This window comes from Festucalex cinctus, chromosome 9 (assembly GCF_051991245.1).
Source record: "Festucalex cinctus isolate MCC-2025b chromosome 9, RoL_Fcin_1.0, whole genome shotgun sequence".
NCBI classification, from domain to species: domain Eukaryota; kingdom Metazoa; phylum Chordata; class Actinopteri; order Syngnathiformes; family Syngnathidae; genus Festucalex; species Festucalex cinctus.
Window position 1 is genome coordinate 26,717,963 of NC_135419.1, and position 22,654 is coordinate 26,740,616.

Below are 22,654 nucleotides of genomic sequence, written 5' to 3' on the forward strand. Positions count from 1 at the left end.
AAAACCTTAGTCCTACCCCTTCCCCTTAGCTAGGTTGATATTGTGATTCACTCCACAATCTCAATCACTGTGATTTGCTCGTGAAACCCGAGACAGTCTGGACAATCTTTTGAGCTGACTGGACGATGCACAAACTTGTGCACGTCTACTAAACTTTTGTTTTGACCAATCACGGCAATGGATATGTGAATGTCATCGTCATAGGGGAGAAAAAGAAAAACAGTCCATCTTTAACTCATTGACTACCAGTCTTTTCACAGAAGCAATCCCGTTCGCTCCCGGCTGTTTTACTGGATTTTGACTGATTTTGCAAGGCCCACAGAATATTGTGTTCAATTGCTATAAAAGCATGGAACCTATCAAAAGAAAGATTAAAGTCTCTTCTTTCAACCGGAAAAAAAAGTATGTTTCTATCTGTTTCCGTTTTGCAGCAATTAGCATTAGAAGACAGCTAAGGTTCAGCAGTTTTCACAAATCTATTTAAAATTTTAAGTAATTGAGCTTTTTTTCTAGATGGCCCTGGTTGATCTCCTTTGCTCTGCTGCCACCTGCTGGCCGTTTGTGTTAACTAGTGTTGTTCCGATACCGATACTGGTATCGGCAGAGGTCCCGATACTGCACTAAAACAGTGGTATCGGTATCGGTGACTACTAACAAGTAACATGCCGATAGCATTAATTCCAAGGCTAATATAGGACTTTGGATGTAGCATCTTGTGTCTTGCTCATGCACTACATTCACTGATATGTGACATGTTCACTGCATGCTGATCTAAGATATCCTATTGGCCCTTGAATGCTCTAAACCAATGGCAGGGCAGCTTTCTCATGTTGAGGAAAAAAAAAACCTTAGGTATCGGTATGGTATCGGCATCAGCCGATACTTCAAAGCTTGGTATCGGAATCGGTATGAGGAGGCAAAAAACGGTATCGGAACAACACTAGTAATAACAACCATTTCTGCAACCATTATTTGTGGTTGAGAGGCTGCATCTGTATGCTCTAGCATAAAAAACAAAACAAAACAAAAAACGTATAAATACGTCTTTGGGACACTTAAAACATAAAAAAAACGTATTTACACGTTATTGGGAGCAAATGAGTTAAGCTACAAAAAAGGACATACGATTTATTAGCCGCTCCAATTACATAGAACCAAGCAATCCATTAGTTATCAAATTAAACACTTAAATTCTATGATTTAATCAACTCAAATCAGCACAAATAATGTACAATGCATACAATAACCATTTTGTCTTTTTTTTTTTTATTTTGAGATTATCTCGTTTAGTGATGTTCGGCCGCGTCGCTCAGTGTCTGGCTGGTCTTAATAAGAAGCAGTCAGACGGCGCTCACCCTGTGATTATAGTTGCGCTTGATGGGCACCCAGTCAAGGGGATTGTGCAATGCCGAGTTTCCAAATTTAGCAACATATTGGTGATAGATTTGTCCTCGCAGAGCATCAAGAATGATTTGGGAAACAACGGAGCAGTTGGCTGCATCCTTGAGGCTGCAAAAAAAAAAAAAAAAAAAAGAGACGACGTCCAATCACATACTGCACACATCTTTTCATATTGAGTATGTACTTAGAAAAGTCATGCCTTAATGTGCAGCCAGACATTGCGTTCACACCAAACAAGACAGGAGAGCGCTGATGAGGACTGTTCATACAGTTATGGTTTGCAGAACTCTGGAGAAGAGACTGTGTGTCTCCAGGGCTGATGTTTAAAACCCTTCCTGTAAGGACAACACAAGACAAGAAAACTAAACAAACAGAAGGCAAGAAAACTAAAGTCATGTTAGTAATAATACCGTTCATACTATGTAAAGGGTATTCAGCAATTTCTTGTGCAGACAAAATAGGAAGTCCGACGATATAACCTGGATTTCCACTGTTATGGAGTGGTGCGTTCTTATTCTTGTCCTATTAAATGATAAAAGACAGTTGTTAAATCAATACAGTACCTGTGATATGATATGTGTTGCTTCTGTTGCCGATCTCCGTTTGAATGCAGTCATAGCTATTAGGAGTGTGCCAATACATCGGTTATCAGATTAATCGAGGTTTGACATGTGACGATTAGATTACGATTCATAAATGTTCAAAACTGATTATTTACCATAATAATTTAATGACAGAAACACTACCGCAGCTTGCGAAAGGAAATTAAAAGACAGGCCTGCCGGCCGGACACTGACCTCATTCACTACCAGGACATTTTCGCTGTTTTACTGGATTTTGACTGATTTTGCAAGGCCCATAGAATATTGTATCCTATTGCTATAAAAACATGTAACCTACCAAAGAAAGATTAAAGTCTCCTCTTTCATCAGGAAAAAAAATATTTCCATCCGTTTCCATTTTGCATCAATTAGCATTAGAATATGGCTAAGTTTCATTATTATTCACAGATCTGTTTAAAATAGTGGGGGGAAAAAAAAGAGGTTTTTGGTCTCTTATACTCTGCTGCCATCTGCTGGCCGTTTTTGTAATAACTACCATTGCTTCAAGCACTCTCTTCAGTTCAGAGGTTGCATCAAAGCCAAAATGTATAATTAAATTTTTGGGAGCATGGTAATATTTAAAATAGAACGTATTTATACTTTTTGGCGAGTAAATGAGTTAAAGGAAGGCACATGGTGAGGATAGCGGCAGCAGAAGTTAATGAGAGACAGATTTTCTCCCCAGAATTAAAAGCTAGCTTTTGGAAGCATTTCGGTTTTGATTACGACTAATATATGTTCAAAACCTATTATTTTCCATAATAATTTAAAAACAGAACTGTGTTGTTCCGATACCGATACTGGTATCGGCAGAGGCGCCGATACTGCATTAAAACAGTGGTATCGGTATCAGTGACTACTCACAAGTAACATGCCGATACCTATTAATTCCAACGCTAATATAGGACTTTGGATGCAGCATCTTGTGTCTTGCTCGTGTACGACTTTCACTGATACGTGACATGCTCACTGCGTGCCGATCTAAGATATCCTATTGGCTCTTGAATGCTCTGAACCAATGGCAGGACAGCTTTTTCATGTTGAGGGGAAAAAAAACCTTATGTATCGGTATGGTATCGGCCGATACTGCAAAGCTGGGTATCGGAATCGTATCGGGGGCCAAAAAATGGTATCGGAACAACACTAAACAGAACACTACCGCTGCTAAAAGTACAGAAATCTGTGAAAACACAAAGTATTTTGGTTAAAAGAAGTCTTATTTATTTCTAAAAGCACTTTATGTTTAATATTTTCCAGAAAATGTGGAATTCATTCCACCAGAGTAAATCTTATATTATTGTAATAGAGACATCTATTTTTTAAAAGTACTGCCTTTGAAACAATTGTTTTTGCACCTTCTTGTGAAAAAGAGCAGCTTAAGGGCAGCGTTTGGTTTGGATACTTTAATTAATGAATACTGACAAATATACCTTAAAAGTATGAAGTAGCCACAAAGTAAGAAAAAAATCGTGGAAAAAAATATGCATTGAAAATCATGATAAACGTGATGATCATTAGTCACGTGATAATCGTTCAATAATCGAATTGTAGCACCCTTAATCGTAATCGAATCGAATCGTGGGGTGCCTTAATCCCAATTCACACTGGCTGCGGAACGGAAGCGGTGCGTTCTCCGTACGGACGCCGCAAGGATAGAACGCATTCAAGTCTACATGTCAATTCACACCAGCTTCGGTGCGGTGCGTCTGTGGTGTGGAACGACTGCTGCAGTGCAGAAGGTTTCTACAAGCGTTCTATTTCTTCCGGACGCCGCACGCAGATTTTCATGAAGTTAAAGACATTACACGAGCCAGACAGGAAGTCGGGCGTCTCGCATCAATGTAAATCCGGTATATTTCAAAATAAAACCGTTTGCAAATTTGTTTCTTTGGGGAGGGAAGCCAGCTAGCTACATAGCATGACATCAGTCGAACATTTAAGACAAAAAATGAGCTCAGAATTAAACACGACAAAATGACACTATTTAAACACAAAACGTACTTAAACATGGTACAACAGCCATGTTAGAAGTCCCAGAAATAATGTCCAAAAAGCATATCGATGTGACAACAGGCAAGCGTGGCTATTGTTTACAAATAGGACTATATATACACGGTTGTTATTGCGTGAACTCAACTCTCCAGCGTGAACCCCACGTGATCTTGTGGTTTGTCGGGAGCAGATTTCCGGACACGCAACGCACGCGGTGTGAATTACAGTCCTTGCGGCGTCCATACGGCCACCGTACGGAAAACGAACCGCGTCCGTTCCGCAGCCAGTGTGAATTGGGCTTTAGATGGCCTAATAGCTATGAAGGTTATGATGGCGTTTTAAGACAAAAAGAAAAACCTTAATGTAGTTATTAAGTTGATGTTTCATTGTCCTTGACACATGCTCTGCTGCCATTATTGTATTTTCCGGTCTATAAGCTACTACATATTCCAAGTGCGCTGACTCCTGCGGCCAATGTACACAATGGAGTGGTTCCGATTCAAGGCCTAGCACACACGGGAAAGTGGGGAGGAGTTTCCCTGCGCCGTTCGAAGTCCGGCCTGGACTATGAGTTAAGATTCATTTGCGGAGGACGGGCGCGGCGGGGCAATGGAGGGGACGACAAAATATTGTGCGCTACGACTCAATAAACATAAAAAAAGTATGTTTCTACCTTATTCCGTTCTTTAGTAATCACCATTTGAAAATAGGTCATTTGAGTGACATTGAAAAGATTTTTTGCACAACAGTGACTTAGATATTATTATTTTTTTGTTGACGCTCTGTGAATTAGATTTAATGTGACAAAGGCTTTGATCATTCACGTCATCCTTGAAAACGTTCAATTTCATCATATCAGTCATGTTTCATTGTAATTTCATATACCGTGAGCCTATTGAAAAAAGATACAATGCTGCCATCTGCTGGCCATAGTTAGTGGGTGTTTCTGATTCCACAACCCATTGAGCAGGCGGTGCAGCACAAGACGTTGCACTGCCCATTGAGAGAAAAAAAAACAAAAAACCTTAGTAAACGTCAATTAAGGTTTATGGCCGCATTCATTAGGATTTTAGCGTACGTCATTCAACGTTTTTGGTGGTCAAAGAGTTAAAAGGGCGGGGCCCATGTAGGGAGGCTTGTAATGGCTTAAAAAAAAAAAAAAAAAAGTCAACCTCTTTCACATTTTTCACAATTTCCTTCATGTGATGAATAAACTACCTTACCTGCCTGTCTATCTATCTATAGGAAGTAAAACAAACTGTCAGTCACATCACCCAGCACTTCCGCTTGACGCTCTTATTAGGGCCCAGGCAATGACCGCTGTGAGGGTCCCTATTGTATCTGGAGAAATGACTCTTTATCCTTCCGCCTTCTCCGCAAACAATCACATTTGTAAACACGTCACTAAACTTTGCACATTTTTCGGATCCGGCGAAAGATTTGATATGATGAAGTTGTCATAACAACATGGCTCTATAGCGCCCCCGAGAGTTAAAATAAAAACTAATCCCGCCACGTTTGACCTACGGCAACGAAAATTGGCAGGCGTAGGGGTCTGAATTGCCTAGTACCTGCCGATTCGATTCGTATACCGATTAATCCTGATATGTCGATTATTGTGATGCAGTAAATGGTAAATATTGTCCATCTGCTGATATGCACTTTGTTTCTAAAGTAAATGCCAACCAGATCACAAATTATTTGGGATGCACGATATTTATCGAACCAATAAAATATCGACCGATATGGGAAAATATGACGTCTTTTTTTTTTTTTTTTTTTATCGGCCCGATAGGTACATTTTAGCCAGTCTGTATACTGTCACGCGAGCAGTCCACAATAGACCAAGTCGCGCTGCTTACATCATGTATAGACCACGTCACGTTGATTACGTCACCTTTTTTTTTTTTTTTTTTTTTAAAGAGCTCAGAATTGTTCATTCGGTAGTCTTACCGATTCAACGTCTTATCATCATTGCTCTTTTTTTTTTTGTGTGTGTGCGTGCGTTTGCGTGTGTGCGTTTGCGTGCGTGCGTGCGTGCGTGCGCGCGCGTGCGTGTGCGTGCAAATACGTGTAAATTTATACTCATTAATTCACCTAAAGCCTTATAAATATTCCATTACCCTTCGCCTTAACCAGGTACTTCAGAATCTTGCCAGAGTCGTGAGGTTTAAATGGTCAGGAGACCAGAGAAAAGGTCAGAAAAAAATAAAGAGAAAAGAAAGATAAATCAAAGTGAAATCCAGCACCGACCAAACACTTCCTGCCTTCCCCATGATTACAAAATCAAAGTCTTACGCCAACCCCGGAAGCCTCTAAATTCCAGCAAATTTAGCGAGATCTCAAGAGACCAGAGGAAAAACTAAAGAGAGGAAGGAGGGAAGGATCGATAAGGCAGATTGAGATCCATAGAAGCCAGTACATCCAATCCATCAAAGTGAAATCCAGCACCAACAAAACCCCTCCTGCGTGGTTACAAAACCAGAGTCTTATGCCAACCCCAGAAACCTCAAACTTCCAATAAATTGAGATCTCAAGTGACCAGAGGAAAAACTAAAGAGAGGAAGGAGGGAAGGATAGATAAAGCAAAGTGAGATCCACAGACACCAGCACCCACTGATTCAAGGGGCTGTGGGAGGGAGAGGCTACTTCTGTTGAGTTTCAGTAGATGCTGGTGCGACGGATCTGGCATGCATAAGGACCACCACCAAAGAAAGAAGCCGTCAACCGCGGTCCAGCAAAGCGAGCACCGCCCCCCCCCCCGAAATCCCCAGGCCGCGGCAGCACCAAGGCCACCCCCAAGCCACCTGAGCGGACACCGATGACGTTGATTACGTCATCTATCGCGCCTCTCGCTTTCGTAGACCGGCCCACCTCGCTTGGCAAAACCAAAGCTTGGCCCACACTACAGTAGCAAACTAGCACGTAGCAATCAACATGTCCTCTTCACCAGTGTAGTCGTTTTTCTCCATGGCAGAAGATCAAAACCTTTTCAGCAAGGATTCTAAGAGGGCTAAAGAAGGCTTTTGCTCACCTGAAAATCCACCATTGCGGCGAAGTCGTTTTGTACTAACGTGAAGCAGCAGCTAATAGTGTCAAGCTAACGGCATTAAGCTAACAACTCAGCAAGGCAGCAACAACAACAAGGCTAAAGCCATTAACGCCAAAGTTATAGAATTCATTGCGCTAGAGACAATGGCCCTAAGCTAACGGCGCTAAGCTAACAACCCCGCAAGGCAGCAACAACAACAAGGCTAAAGTCATTAACGCCAAAATTATGGCATTCATAGCGCTACAGACAATGGCGCTAAGCTAACGGCGCTAAGCTAACAACCCAGCAAGGCAGCAACAACAACAAGGCTAAAGCATTAACGCCAAAGTTATGGCATTCATGGCGCTACAGACAATGGCGCTAAGCTAACGCCGCTAAGCTAACAACCCAGCAAGGCAGCAACAACAACAAGGCTAAAGCCATTAACGCCAAAGTTATGACATTCATAGCGCTACAGACAATGGAGCTAAGCTAACGGCGCTAAGCTAACAACCCAGCAAGGCAGCAACAACAACAAGGCTAAAGCCATTAACTCCAAAGTTATGGCATTCATAGCGCTACAGACAATGGCGCTAAGCTAACGGCGCTAAGCTAACAACCCTACAAGGCAGCAACAACAACAACCAGGCTAAAGCCATTAACTCCAAAGTTATGGCATTCATAGCGCTACAGACAATGCCGCTAAGCTAATGGCGCTAAGCTAACAACCCAGCAAGGCAGCAACAACAACAAGGCTAAAGCCATTAACGGCAAAGTTATGGCATCCATCGCACTAGACAAGCAGCCTTTTTCTGGAGCTGACTCGGGTTTTTGCAAGTTAATAGCACATTTGGAGGCGAGCCTCGTTACATCCTCCCAAGCTGTCGCTTCTTCTAGTATGCGTCCCTCCTCGCCTGTATAATGATGTCACTGATATTCGGCCACAGCTTGATTGACGAGACCGGACTTCACTAAACGTAAGTTTCACCGCAGTTGGGGCGTGGGGGGGTTTCAAGTATGTGTGCCATAAGTTATTTTAGATTTTAATTTGTTAGTTTTCAAAGAAATCTCTACTTTGCCCAGTAGCCTACAGTCAAAACATTAATACTCTAGAATTTGTGAAATGATCAAGCCAAGCAGTGAAATAACTAATGCCAGTTACTGTTGGCCATAACCAAGCCACAACACAACACGCTAATGTGCGTAGCTTATTTGATTATGTATTCATTCATGTTTTTTTTGTTGTTGTTTTTTTTTACATCTGTATTGCCTTCAGGGCCCGTCCAGACCATGGGAAACTACATGACCCGCCACGCACCCACAAGGGTTGCTGCAATAACAGTAATTCCGTAAACCTGTATGCACTTCTGTCTATTTATTTGAACTACTGCTCACCTAGCTCATCCTCATGCACTTAGGAATGAATAAATGCATTCCTATTGCATAATGCATACATACATGAATGTTTTGTTTTTCCAGATAAACCAGTTGTAGTTCTATATTAATTTTCAAATTAAGTTTTTATTTTGAGTACCGTATTTTCCACACTAGAAGGCGCACCTCATTATAAGGCGCACCTTCAATCTATGACATAGTTTCAAACTTTTTCCATATATAAGGCGCTACAGTAGAGGCTGGGGTTACGTTATGCATCCATTAGATGGTGCTGTGCTAAAGGGAATGTCAACAAAAGAGTCATATAGGTCAGTCAAACTTTATTAATAGATTACAAACCAGCTTTCTGACAACTCCATTCACTCCCAAAATGAATAAACAGCTGTTTTATTATTTTCTCTGAGGTAAAGTATTAGTATTAGCTAGCGATCCAAGATGGCGGGATCTTCTACACATGCGCGTCACCGATCGTGCAGGGTCACCGATAGCGTCTTGACAGCGATACCTGTTGCGGCTCAATATTGATCCATATATAAGGCGCACTGGATTATAAGGCGCAGGGTCAGCTTTAGAAAAAATTGAAGGCTTTTAGGTGTGCCTTATGGTCGTGAAAATACGGTACAGTGATACCTCGGCTCACGAACTTAATTCCCAGAGAGTGTGTGTAAGCCGAAAAGTTCTTCTTCCGAACATTTATTTCCCATAAGAAACCATTAAAATGAGAATAATCCGTTCCCAGGTCCCTATAAAACATAATTTTCTACTAAATAAGCCTTAAAACTACACAAAACTATACCTTATTTTATGTATAATAAATGTGCTATTGTATTGTAATTAAAGAAATAAATTGTACTGTATAATAAAGTCGTTTTATTTTACTTTGTGATGGTAGTTCTTAAGGATAGTAGCAATGGTAGACTTACTTCATTCGCGAGCGTTTCACCGCGTAGAGTGTTTATGGAACGGTTGTCGCTCATTCGCACTTTCGTGCTCACCGGAGCGGAGGAGGTGTGTCCCTTGGTGACAAGGAAGTGGAGCACTTTAGCGAGTCAACAAAAAGTGAGCACCGCCAACTACTTTCACCTCTTTCCTGGGACTAAACAGCCGTGGCACGATTTTCTCCTTTTTTGAGGTACGTGATGGCACTTTCGCTTTTTTTAGTGGCGCGAACTCCATTGACTTCAATGCAAACGCGCCGCCGAATCGCCGTCCCTCGCTGGTAAGCATTAGGCTTAACACTAGCCTGTGGTGGGGTCTTTTTTGGTCCCATAATAGCAAAAGTACACTCAAAATGTCTATCAAACACAAACCGCGTCCGCACTAAAAGAAAGGGGGTGACGAACTGGGACGCCGTGAGCGTGCGTCAGCTTCTCGTGGCCGCCACCGTGGTGCTGTTCGACCGCGTGGTTTGGTTCGTCCACCGAAAAGTAGTTCATCAGCAGAGACTAAATTCTCGCGAATTTAATGTTCGTGAGGCGAAAAGTTCGTGAGCTAAAGTGTTCGTCAGCCGAGGTATCACTGTACTTGTTTGTTAGCCATTTAATAGAGAAAATACATATTTGGAAGAGACAAAGCAGGAAATTATCGGTTATCGGTATCGGTTGAAATTTTTCATATCATGCATCACTACAAATTCTACAATGTTTTTGTATTATTTTGTGAATAACACCTGTGTAAGCTAAAAACAAGAAAACGAAACAGATTACTGATCTTAAATAATACCTGAATAAACTTGATAGAGAACTCCTGTTCCAGGGTAAGTGGTGTTACATGAACATTACCAAGCAGCAAATGTACTGCAGCATGCACTATTTGGCCTGATTCGTTGTACACCACCAAATATGCAACCTGAGGAAACAAAAAACCCCAATACATTTTAAAAATATACCTGTAAACGAAGTCGAAAAGTTGTTACTCACCTTCAACACAACATTTGAGCAAACATTCGGATTAAGAAGATATGGCTTCATGGTTTCCTCTTCACTGATCATGACTTCATTTTGGGTGCCAACTAAAGACTGCAACACAACTGACGCCATCTCCACATGAACAACCTGAGAATCACACACAGAGGTTGAGCAATGTATTTTTTGTAACTCATTCAATGCCAAAGACGTATTTATACGTTTTTTTTTCTTTTCAGAAAATCCATCCATCCATCCATCCATCCATCTTCTAGCACTTATCCGGGTTTGGGTCACGGGGCAGCAGCTTAAGCAGTGAAGCCCAGACTTCCCTCTCCCCAGCCACTTCATCTACCATCTCTGAGGAGACCCCAAGGTAGTTTCCAAGCCAGCCGAGAGACATAGTCTCTCCAGAGTGTTCTTGGGGCCTTCTGCTGGTGGGACATGCCGAACACTTCTCCGGGGAGGCGTCCAGGAGTCATCCGAACCAGATCCCCGAGCGACCTCAGCTGGCTCCTCTGAACGCGGAGGAGCAGCGGCTCGACTCTAAGTTCCTCCTGGATGACCGAGTTTCTCACCCTGTTTCGAAAGGAGAGCCCAGACCACCTGGGGAGCAAACACATTCGTCCGCTTGTATCTGGGATCATGTTCTTTCAGTCACGACTCACAGCTCCTGACCATAGATGAGGATAGGAACGTAGATCGCCGGGTAAATCTTCACCACAACGCTGTCGATCTTCCGCTCCATCCGCTTTCACTCGAGACCTCAAGATATTTGAACTGCTCCACTTGGAGCAGGATCTCATCCCCGACCCCGGCCCACACTAGTCTAAACATGGCATTCTGAATAATATTAAATTTGTGGAATATTAGTTAAGAGTTAGTGCGATTTCCTGGCAACCAGTTCAGGGTGTACCCCGCCTACTGCCCGAAGCCAGCTGGGATTGGCTCCAACACCCCCCATAACCCTTGTCAGGTGCAAGCGGTTTTCAGAAAATGGATAGACGGATAGTTAAGAGTTAAGAAACAAAATTCACCCATTTGGACCCATCTCATGGCCACCGCTCTAGTGGCCATTTTATGATCAGGAACTGAAGGCATGACACTTGCCCATTAAAACTCATTCACTGCCAGTCATTATAGAAAATTTTTACATTTCCAATACTCACGTGATATTACATTCAATAATTATATAGAAACCGAATCTACCAAATAACAGAATAGACTCCCTACTTTTTGTCCCGTCCCGTTCTTTTATAATTGACAGCAGAAAAATGTAGGTTTGCCAAAATACAGCCATTTCTCCCATGGACTCTGAAACTGTGTTTATTTCCTATAAAATGGGGCAATGATGTCATCTACCGGTGGTTGGGCATCAGTAAAGTTGTTTCCAAGTTTGATATTTACAGTGGAGCATGCTCAGATTCGCCCCCATTTAGCACCGCTCTAAAAAATACAATTGACAAGTATACTTGTCAAAGGCAGTGAATGAGTTAAGCAAATAAGGATGGAACAATATCCAAACAACACAATACGATATTATCACAATATGAAGCTCACGATACAATAATTATCACAATATTGTGGGGAGGTGGACGTTATTTAAAAAAGGTCACAATATTGTAACAAAAAAAAAAAAAAAAAAACTCACACTAAAAAAACGCACAAAATTGTGCTTTTGTACATAACAGCAATGCGTATAAACCACCTACAATCTCTAATAACACTTAATATTGAGGCCCTTACTTGTTAATGCACGCACACATTGAGTTCCTCCACATTTTGACTCGCTTCACTGGCATATTACGTTCCCCTTCATCTGACAATTACTGTAGATTTTAAACATAGAAGGGCCAAAACATGCCTTGTGAAAATTAAACTGCGCTAAAAAACTAGCCACAAGAGGGTGCTAAAACTGCACAAATGGAAATCAATCAATCAATAATTTCCGGATGTGTTAAATCTACCTGTTTTGCATATATATTGTTGTGCATTGCGTGGCGTAATTAACTCATTCACTCCCAGCACATTCTATCTGTTTCCATTTTGCAACAATTGGCATTAGAATATAGCAAAGTTTCATCATTATTCACAAATCTGTTTAAAACAGTGGCGAAAAAGAGCTTTTTGCAACATGGCCCAGGTTGATCTCTTATACTCTGCTGCCACCTGCTGGTCGTTTCTGTAATAACTACCATTGCTTGAAGCATTCTCTTCAGTTCAGAGGCTGCATCAAAGCGTCCTATTTGCTCTAGCATTTAAAAAACAACAAACAAATATCCATCCATCCATCCATTTTCTTGACCGCTTAATCCTCACAAGGGTCGCGGGGGGTGCTGGCGCCTATCTCAGCTGGCTCTGGGCAGTAGGCGGGGGACACCCTGGACTGGTTGCCAGCCAATCACAGGGCACACAGAGACCAACAACCATCCACACTCACAAGCACACCTAGGGACAATTCGGAGCGCCCAATTAACCTGCCATGCATGTCTTTGGAATGTGGGAGGAGACCGTAGTACCTGGAGAAGACCCACGCGGGCACGGGGAGAACATGCAAACTCCACCCAGGAAGGCCGGAGCCTGGACTCGAACCGGAGTCCTCAGAACTGGGAGGCGGACATGCTAACCACTCGATCACCGTGCCGCCCATAACAAACAAACAAACATAAAAATCTAAATACATCTTTGGAAGGAGCATGGTAATATTTAAAATAGAACATACTTATACATTTTTGGGAGCAAATGAGTTAATGACGTTATAAGTACGCTAATCCTTGTCATAGCTATTTGTGTTGCCAGTAATTTAATTTGTGTCGTACTTAACACGTTTATGTCGGTGTATGATTAAAAAGAATGATAATAATAATTAAACAAACCGTAGTTTATGTTGTGTGTAAAATAATGACATCAAGGACGACGATTCCCCATACAAGTTGCATTGCTCATCTGAGGACTGCTTGTGAAATTACAAATTTATATGTTTTGATTGTGGCCGGCTGATTAACTAATTAATTAATTAATAGTCCAACATGACAATTTTTTTGTTTTAATTTAACAAAATTATCTCGCGGGCCCAATTAAACCCCTTTGCGGGCCTGATCCGGCCCGCAGGTCGTATGTTGATAGCCCTGCTCTCAGCTGTCCACGTGCGTAATTGCGCAGTGCTCTCACCATCTCAGCGCACAGCAAATGTCTGGAGCGCATTTTAAAAAAAACTAACATGCAGCTGTATTTACTGTTTGATTTTTTTATACTATCTTCCTATAAAAAAAACAACAACAACAACAACACTTTATATGGTACATGTGGTTAACGGAGTGTGGAAAAAATGTGTGGAAAAAATGTGTGGAAAAAAAAAAAAAAGCCTAAATGCAAGTGGAAGACCTGTGTCGTGGGACGGAGCGGCTCCGTCCAAAATGAATGAGCATCACGTCACTACGGTGACGCCAGTCGGCACATGTATCACACACACAACAGCACACCATTCCCACTTCCCTTGCAGTTTTAACGAGGGATGTAACGATATCCAAATATCACAATACGATATTATCACGATATAAAGGTCACAACACGATAATTATCACGATATTGTGGGGCGTTCGCGATATTTAAAAAAAGATCACAATATTGTAAAAAAAAAAAAGAAAAAAAAAGAAAAAGAGAGCTCATACTAAAAAAAGCACAATATTGTGCTTTTGTACATAACAGCAATGCATATAAACCACCTATAATCTCGAATAACAATATTGAGGCACTTACTAATGCAAGCACACATTGATCGCTTCACAAGCAAATTAGGTTCCCCTTCATCTGACAATTAGCATAGATTTTAAACATAGAAGGCCAAAACGTCCCTAATGAAAATTAAATTGCACTAATAAACAAGCCACTAGAGGGTGCTAGAACTGCATAAATGGAAATCAACCTGACTTTTTTAACAAATGTGTTCCTTTTAACTCATTTGCTCCCAATAACGTGTCAATACGTTTTTTTGAAATGTTTTAACTCATTCACTGCCTTTGACAAGTATACTTGTCAATTGTATTTTTTAGAGCGGTGCTAAATGGGGGCGAATCTGAGCATGCTCCACTGTAAATATCAAACTTGGAAACAACTTTACTGATGCCCAACCACCGGTAGATGACATCATAGCCCCATTTTATAGGAAATAAACACAGTTTCAGAGTCCATGGGAGAAATGGCTGTATTTTGGCAAACCTACATTTTTCTGCTGTCAATTATAAAAGAACGGGACGGGACAAAAAGTAGGGAGTCTGTTCTGTTATTTGGTAGATTCGGTTTATATATAATTATTGAATGGAATATCACGTGAGTATTGGAAATGTAAAAATTTTCTATAATGACTGGCAGTGAATGAGTTAAGTGTCCCAAATACGCATTTATATGTTTTTTTGTTTATTTTTATGCTAGAGCATACAGAAGACTTTGATGCAGCCTCTCAACTGCAAAGAACGGTTGCAGAAATGGCAGTTATTACACAGGCCAGCAGGTGGCAGCAGAGCAAAGGAGATCAACCAGAGCCATGTAGAAAAAAAACCCCAATTACTTCCAATTTTGAATAGATTTGTGAAAATTGATGAAACTTCTAATGCTAATTGCTACAAAACGGAAACCGATAGAAACATACTTTTTTTTTCCTGATGAAAGAAGAGACTTAAATCTTTCTTTTGATAGGTTCCCTTTTATAGCAATAGAACACAATATTCTGTGGGGCTTGCAAAATCAGTCAAAATCCAGTAAAACAGCCGCGAGTGAATGGGAGTGCTTCTTTGAAAATAGCTGGGAGTCAAAGAGTTAAATATTGTGAACATGACAACGACGATATTGTGGCAGTTTTAATATCATGATATCACAATATTGCTTGTGTGTGTGTGTGTGTGTGTGTATGTGTGCGTGCGTTTGCGTGCGTTTGTGTGCGTGCGTTTGCGTGCGTGTGTGTGTGCAAATACGTATAAATTTATACTCATTAATTCACCTAAAACCTTATAAATATCCCATTACCCTTCGCCTTACCCAGGTACTTCAGAGTCTTGCCAGAGTCGTGAGGTTCAAATGCTCAGGAGACCAGAGAAAAGGTCAGAAAAAATAAAGAGAAAAGAAAGATAAATCAAACTGAAATCCAGCACCGACCAAACACTTCCTGCCTTCCCCATGGTTACAAAATCAAAGTCTTACGCCAACCCCGGAATCCTCTAAATTCCAACAAATTAACGAGATCTCAAGAGACCAGAGGAAAAACTAAAGAGAGGAAGGAGGGAAGGATCGATGAGGCAAAGTGAGATCCATAGAAGCCAGTACATCCAATCCATCAAAGTGAAATCCAACACCAACCAAACCCCTCTGCGTGGTTACAAAACCAGAGTCTTATGCCAACCCCAGAAACCTCAAACTTCCAATAAATTGAGATCTCAAGTGACCAGAGGAAAAACTAAAGAGAGGAAGGAGGGAAGGATAGATAAAGCAAAGTGAGATCCACAGACACCTGTGGGAGGGAGAGGCAAATTTTCTTTGAGTTTCAGTAGATGCTGGTGCGATGGATCTGGCATGCATAAGGACCACCACCAAAGAAAGAAGCCGTCAACCACGGTCCAGCAAAGTGAGCACTGCCCCCCCCACCCCCCGGAATCCCCAGGCCGCGGCAGCACCAAGGCCACCCCCACGCCACCCGAGCGGACACCGGACATCCTTAGTTTTAATAGCAGTTTGGGTGCACACTCAGTTGTTCTACTGCAGTTTGAAGCATGCATACATTATACAAACACTCACACTCAGCACTGACGAGACTGCAACGACACGCAAACCATTCCATTCAGGAAGTCCAAATATGGGCATAATTTCCGAGCCTCTTCAGTGAGGCTCTTCGCGCATTTCAGAAATGTTCACGTTTTAACAAATTACATGTTTTCCATTATTTATGAGTGGACGATGTGGGCCCACACTTGTAAAAATTCTTTTGAGACGTAATTATGCTTAAAATAAACCGTGATTAAAAACAAGTAACAAACTAGGGCTGAATCTGACATGTGTGACATGTGATGTAAAAGTGGTTTGAATTTTTTTTGTAACATACATACATCATGTCATTTATGATGTCAGGTATTGGAGAGGTTTGACACTGCTTCGGCTGCCATGTGCATGTCTGATGATGTCAAGAGCTTACTGTATATAAATAGACTCAGTTGGGTTTACATTTCACAGCCAATTTTGAATTTTGTCCTGATGGGCTTTGCGTTCATTTCATATTCTTCATGTGTTCACACCCTAAGCGGGTGGGCAGTGCATACACATTAAAGGTCACGGCACGCCCCTGTCTTGTCTTATGGCTTTAATGCAACCGTTTTGTGGCACCTCTGTGTACAACAGACTATCCATCCATCCATCCATTTTCTTGACCGCTTATTCCTCACAAGGGTCGCGGGGGGTGCTGACGCCTATCTCAGCTAGCTCTGGGCAGCAGGCGGGGGACACCCTGGACCGGTTGCCAGCCAATCGCAGGGCACACCGAGACGAACAACCATCCACACTCACAAGCACACCTAGGGACAATTCGGAGCACCCAATTAACCTGCCATGCATGTCTTTGGAATGTGGGAGGAGACCGGAGTACCCGGAGAAGACCCACGCGGGCACGGGGAGAACATGCAAACTCCACCCAGGAAGGCCGGAGCCTGGACTCGAACCGGAGTCCTCAGAACTGGGAGGCGGACGTGCTAACCACTCGACCACCGTGCCGCCTACAACAGACTAATGATTGATTTTTGACATTATTTGATCAATTTCCTGATTTACAACATAGCAACATTTTTACCCATTTGCAGTCACAATTTTGTAGTGTGGTTTTTCACAGTAACACAAAAAGGGCATACTTACTGAGGCACCTTCATTCTTCCCCTGCAAACAACAAAATAAAAATCAATTATAATCATAATATAATGGCAAAACACACACACCAAAATTCACACATTGTATTCACACACCAAAATTAAAATTATAGATTGCAGCAACAGTGGCTTGAAAAAGTATTTGCCATCTTCTCAAAACGTACTAACTGCGAGACACATTCGTGAAAAGTAGGGCTGTCAAAATTAAAACGTTAATTCTGGTGATTAATTTATATCAGGGCTGAGTGAGTGTCGCGCATTTCTAGCACGCTCTCACACCATCTATCCATCCATTAACTTGACCGCTTATCCCTCACAAGGGTCGCGGGGGGTGCTGGCCACCCAATTACGCTCTCACACTTAACTTTCATTTCTCACTCTAAGAAAAAGTGTCAATGAAAAACGGGGTTTGTCAATGTTGAAAACGGCGCTGTCGTTTCTCCGCGCTAATTGGATGTTGCAACTGTCAGTTAAGACTCCAGTTCATTGCATGCCCAAGCCCCGCCTCTCCCTAGCTTGTCTCTTTTTGTTGAACTCTCCTCTCAAACGAGGCTCGCTCGGTTACACCTCTCTCTCTTCTAGTTGCGCTTGGTGACCAACTGTCCTGCAAACACGCACAGCGTTTGAATCTCAATTCATGCGTCCTACAAAATGTAGTCACGTCACGCAAAATCAGTGCTTGTAATAATAATAATAATAATAATAATAACAATAACAATAATAATAATAATAATAATAATAATGTAGCGATAATTGGGTCGTCTTTTGGACGAATTAATAATCTGGACGTTACAGAGGTAAATTGTATTTACCTCGATAACCTCTAGGGGCACCACGTTGGCTTTGCTTTGGGTTAACAGGAGCAACCAACGACCAAAATCCTTTCTTCATCAATCATTTATAATCTCAAGTCGCCACACTCGATATTCAGTGGTTCGTTGTACTAACAAAAGAATAATAATCCACTCGGAAACACAGATGACTTAGACGGAATAGAGTTAATAAAACATGCATTTATTCACGATTGCTACACTACAGAATCAAAACACTGCCTATCTAACTATTCTACCGTCAGAAGAAAAGAAATAAAATAAAGCTAATGAAAATAAGGAAGGAATGCGAATGAATAAGGAAACAGGGAAAAGAGAAATTTGACCTGCCAGATCTGTGATATGTTTCAAACGTAAGTTGCACCCAGGGATACGCCGAGTTAGAAATCAAACGCACACTTACGGGAATCGTTTGCGTCGAACGAGCAAAAAGGTCTTGTGAATAAGGGGGAAAAATAGTCAATGTTCGTTCCAAAAGGCAAGAAAATAAAAAAAAGGGGGTTATTCCACAGGTGAGCAAGGGAGCCGCTCGGGTGCTGACCTAGTTGCGCGGCTCGTCCCTTGATTGGTCAGCGACTCGGCGAGATGTTTCTCCGGCGAGGTTGATTCTCCGGCGAGGTTGGTTCTACCGGACAGCTGTCCGACTCCAGGTGTTGGAGCTCGGTCCGCTACGCGCCTGCGTACGGGGAAGGCCAGCCGTTGGAGGTGAGCTAGCACCGCGGCGGGGCGCCACCGAATAGCAGGTGGTGCGGGGTGGCTTATAGGTGCACAACCTTGAGTCCGGCGGTACGTTGCAAGTGTACCCCGGGGCCGCTGAGTTCGCCGCTGGCGGGCAATCACCGATGGTGAAAAAAAAAACAAGAAAAAAAGGAGTAAAAGAGTCTTTGGGGTCAGCGTTGCAGTTTGCACCTGCTTTGGCGTGGCGTGGAGCGAGTGTCTGCTCTCGTGGCAACGGTTGCTGCCAGAAAAAAAAAAGGGGCCACGTGTTTGGCAAGTTTCTTGGAACAAAAGTTCGAGCAGGCTGGGAAACTTGCAGGTAGAGAGCGATCGGAAGATGATGTTGGAGGAGCGAAGTTGGAAGAGAGAGAAAGAGAGATCCTCTCGTCTTTTTAAAGTCTGTGGGCGGGGCTTCAGTAGGGGGTGGCACACCCTTTCTGTTTGCTCGCGCAGGGATTAATAATTTGGCATTAAATTTGGTCAGTCTGCCAAATCAGTTTCCCCACACAACCCGTTTAACACATCGTAATTAATGCATAATAAACCAACTTGTGAGGTAATTTCTACGTGAGCCTAATCTGATTGAACTGAAAGATATTGATTACCTTTCATTCCTTATAGAGTACAAATGAAATAGGACGTTCATACACACAAAGATATAACATGAATCATACGTAGTTCAGTTATCTGTCAAGAATTATCATGGTATAAATGTGTAAAAATGCGGTTGCTTGTATGAATTGTCACTAAGGATAGTTCCAAGTTTCACCACTTGACGGTGCTGTTGCTCCATCTAGACGTGCCGGGAGTGCCCCCCTGGAGGGGTGACGCCAGAGAGTCCCCTCTGGTTGATAAGAAACTTCATAAACATTCCTTTGATCAGTCGTTTGTATATTCCAATTCATTGTAGGCGTTTCTCGGGCTCCGGGAAGTCGGGGCCCGAATAGACTCCTTCGGCAGACGCATAAATCCCTTTGTCTCCTGGTCAGCGGCTTCAAAAGAGCTTTGTTGGTGGTTGGGTGACCACCTGCAGAACTAACCAAGCTTAGATCATGTCTGGGCAGTGGAATATTTATGCAACTGCAGAGAATTTGCTTTAGAAGAAGCAAACTTAAAAAAAAAAATTAGAGGGTGGCCTGGGCCATAGGCCATAGTTGTTACAACAATAATAATAATAATAATAATAATAATAATAATAATAATAATAATAACTAGATAATGCAATTTCTAGGGAAATTGCGTGTGAAGGCTGGAAGGCTGAATAAAAACCTGGGGAATGATTTGGAATGATATTGAATGATGTTGAATGATATTGAATGACATGGAATGATATATAATGACCTGGAATGAGCTGAACATGTTAAAGTTGGAATGGTTTGAATTCTTCCAGAAATCTAGAAGCAGTTGAAGGAAGAAAAATAGCACAAAAATAAATCAGCAAGAATCAAAGAAACAAGTAAACAAGGAAGAAATCTAGTAAGCAATGGAGGAAGTAGCAAGTAATCAGGTAAGCAATGGAGTAAAGTGAGAAGAATTAAGTAAACAATGACGTAAGGAGCGTAGAATTGAGTAGCAATGGTGTTAGGAGTGACAAATTTTACGAGGCCTTGTTTCACCCCGATATAAATCTAATATTTACATTTGTATGGTTATCTTAAACGGATACTTTACTTATTTAGCCATTTTTGGCAGTCAAACATTAACTCTTTGACCGCCAAAAACATTTAATAACAATTAGTAAAATCACGATGTATGCTGCCATAAACGTGAAATGACGTCATCTACGTGTTTTGTTTTTTTTTCTTAAATGGACGGAGCAACGTCTAAGTGCAGTGCTGCCTGGTTAATGGGTTGTGGAATCAAAAACACCACCTAACTATGGCCAACAGATGGCAGCATTGTGTCTCTTTTCAATGGGCTGCTGATGTATGAAATTACAATGAAATGTGACGGAATCTGATGCAATCTGATGAATGCTCATAATCGGCGAAATGGCACTGTGTTTTGTTTTGTTTTTTTATAATGTGTGGCAGTAAAAAAGTTAATATTTTGCCTATAATAAATTTGATATTTTCATTATTTTTCATGTACAATTAGTACCTTTAAAAACACATTTTGCAACTTGCTGTCAACTGAAAATGACATCACAAGGGCTCAGGTAACCAATCACAGCTCAGCTTGTGAATGTCACATAACCAAACCTTGAAAACAGGTGAGCTGTGATTGGTTACCCGAGCCCTTGTGATGTCATTTTCAGTCGAAAGCAATTTGAAAAATTTGTTTTTAAAGGTACTAATTGTACGTGAAAAATAATGAAAGTATCAAGTTAATTACAGACAAAATATTCACTTTTTATTGCTATAATGGGCTAATAAATAAGTGAAGTATCATTTTAACTCTTTTACTGTCAAACATTATCCAAAAAGACAACCCTTAGAGTTCCAGCCGATTTCAAGCATTTTCACTGAACTTTCAAGGCAAACAGAATATTGTGTGCTATGACTACGTAAACATGGTAGATATGAAGGATTTGATTCCATTCTCTCATTAGAAAAAAACAGTATGATTCCACCTTATTCCGTTCTTTAGTAATCACCATTTGAAAATATAGCAAGTTATATTGGAAAAAAATGAAAAAAAAAAAAAACACGCTTTTTGTGAAATGATTTGTTTTCTGCACAACAGTGACTTTGACACTAATATTTTGGTTTAGTGACGCTCTGTGAATTAGATTTAATGTGACAAACGTATTTCCGAAGATTTACCATCTTTTCATGTAATTTGAGCCACGTGACCCAATTGAAAAGAGATGCAATGCTGCCATCTGCTGGCCATGATAGTTGATTTAAAAAAAAAAAAAAAAAAAAAAAAGTTTTCAACTCATTCATGAAACCAGAGCTGCACAAGACATTGCGGTGCCCCATTGTGAAAAATAAAAACACAAAAACAGTTGACGACAATTAACGTTTATGGTAGGGATGCAATGATAAGCGCGATATCGTGATATCGTGATATTAAAACTGTCACAGTATCGTCGTCATCATGTTCACGATATTTAAATGCAAAAACCTGTTAAAAAAGCCTGGTTGATTTCCATTTGTGCAGTTCTAGCACCCTCTGGTGGCTAGTTTTTTTTTAGTGCAATTTAATTTTCATGAGGGATGTTTTGGCCCTTCTATGTTTAAAATCTACACTAATTGTCAGATGAAGGGGAACGTAATATGTCTGTGAAGCAAGTTGATATGTGGAGGAACTCAACGTGTACATGCATTAACAACATAACACAACATAACATAATAACAGAATAATAATAATAATTTCCATGAGCCGGCACCTTAAAATGGTGGAGGTGTTTGCGTGTCCCAATGATCCTAGGAGCTATGTTGTCTGGGGCTTTATACCCCTTGCAGGGTCACCCATGGCAAACAGGTCCTAGGTGAGGGGCCAGACTAAGCACGGCTCATAAGACCCCTTATGATGGATAATATTAATGGAAGCACGTTTCCCTTGCCCGGACGCGGGTCACCGGGGAACCCCTCTGGAGCCAGGCCTGGAGGCGGGGCTCGCTGGCGAGCGCCTGGTGGCCGGGCCTGCACAGCCCGAAGAGGAAACGTGGGTCCCCCATCCCACGGGCTCACCACCGGTGGGAGGGGCCAAAGGGGTCGGGTGCAGAGTAGGCTGGGTGGCAGCCAAAGGCGGAGACCTTGGCGGACCGATCCCCGGCTACAGAAGCTGGGTCTCGGGACATGGAATGTCACCTCTCTGGCAGGGAAGGAGCCCGAGCTGGTGTGTGAGGCCGAGAAGTTCCGACTAGACGTAGTCGGACTCGCCTCCACACACAGCTTGGGCTCTGGTACCAGTCCTCTTGAGAGGGGTTGGA

At 41.8% G+C, this 22,654-nt stretch overlaps 1 protein-coding gene across 12 annotated transcripts in view; it reads right to left on the reverse strand.

Moving 5' to 3' along the window:
• Nucleotides 1-22,654, reverse strand: part of tctn1 (tectonic family member 1) — a 54,897-nt gene that overhangs the window by 2,358 nt on the left and 29,885 nt on the right. For 4 of the 12 annotated variants that reach the window (XM_077533087.1, XM_077533091.1, XM_077533089.1 and 1 more), the window contains 6 exons: nt 17,217-17,237; nt 10,341-10,475; nt 10,144-10,269; nt 1,812-1,923; nt 1,601-1,736; nt 1,356-1,509 (listed from right to left, as the gene is read on the reverse strand). In XM_077533087.1, the coding sequence (XP_077389213.1) occupies nt 1,356-1,509; nt 1,601-1,736; nt 1,812-1,923; nt 10,144-10,269; nt 10,341-10,475; nt 17,217-17,237 (684 nt within the window). Of the gene's footprint in view, nt 1-1,355; nt 1,510-1,600; nt 1,737-1,811; nt 1,924-10,143; nt 10,270-10,338; nt 10,476-10,546; nt 10,932-10,960; nt 11,169-17,216; nt 17,238-22,654 lie in introns of those variants that run through there. The other 8 variants (XM_077533083.1, XM_077533085.1, XM_077533084.1 and 5 more) reach the window with 8 other exon arrangements.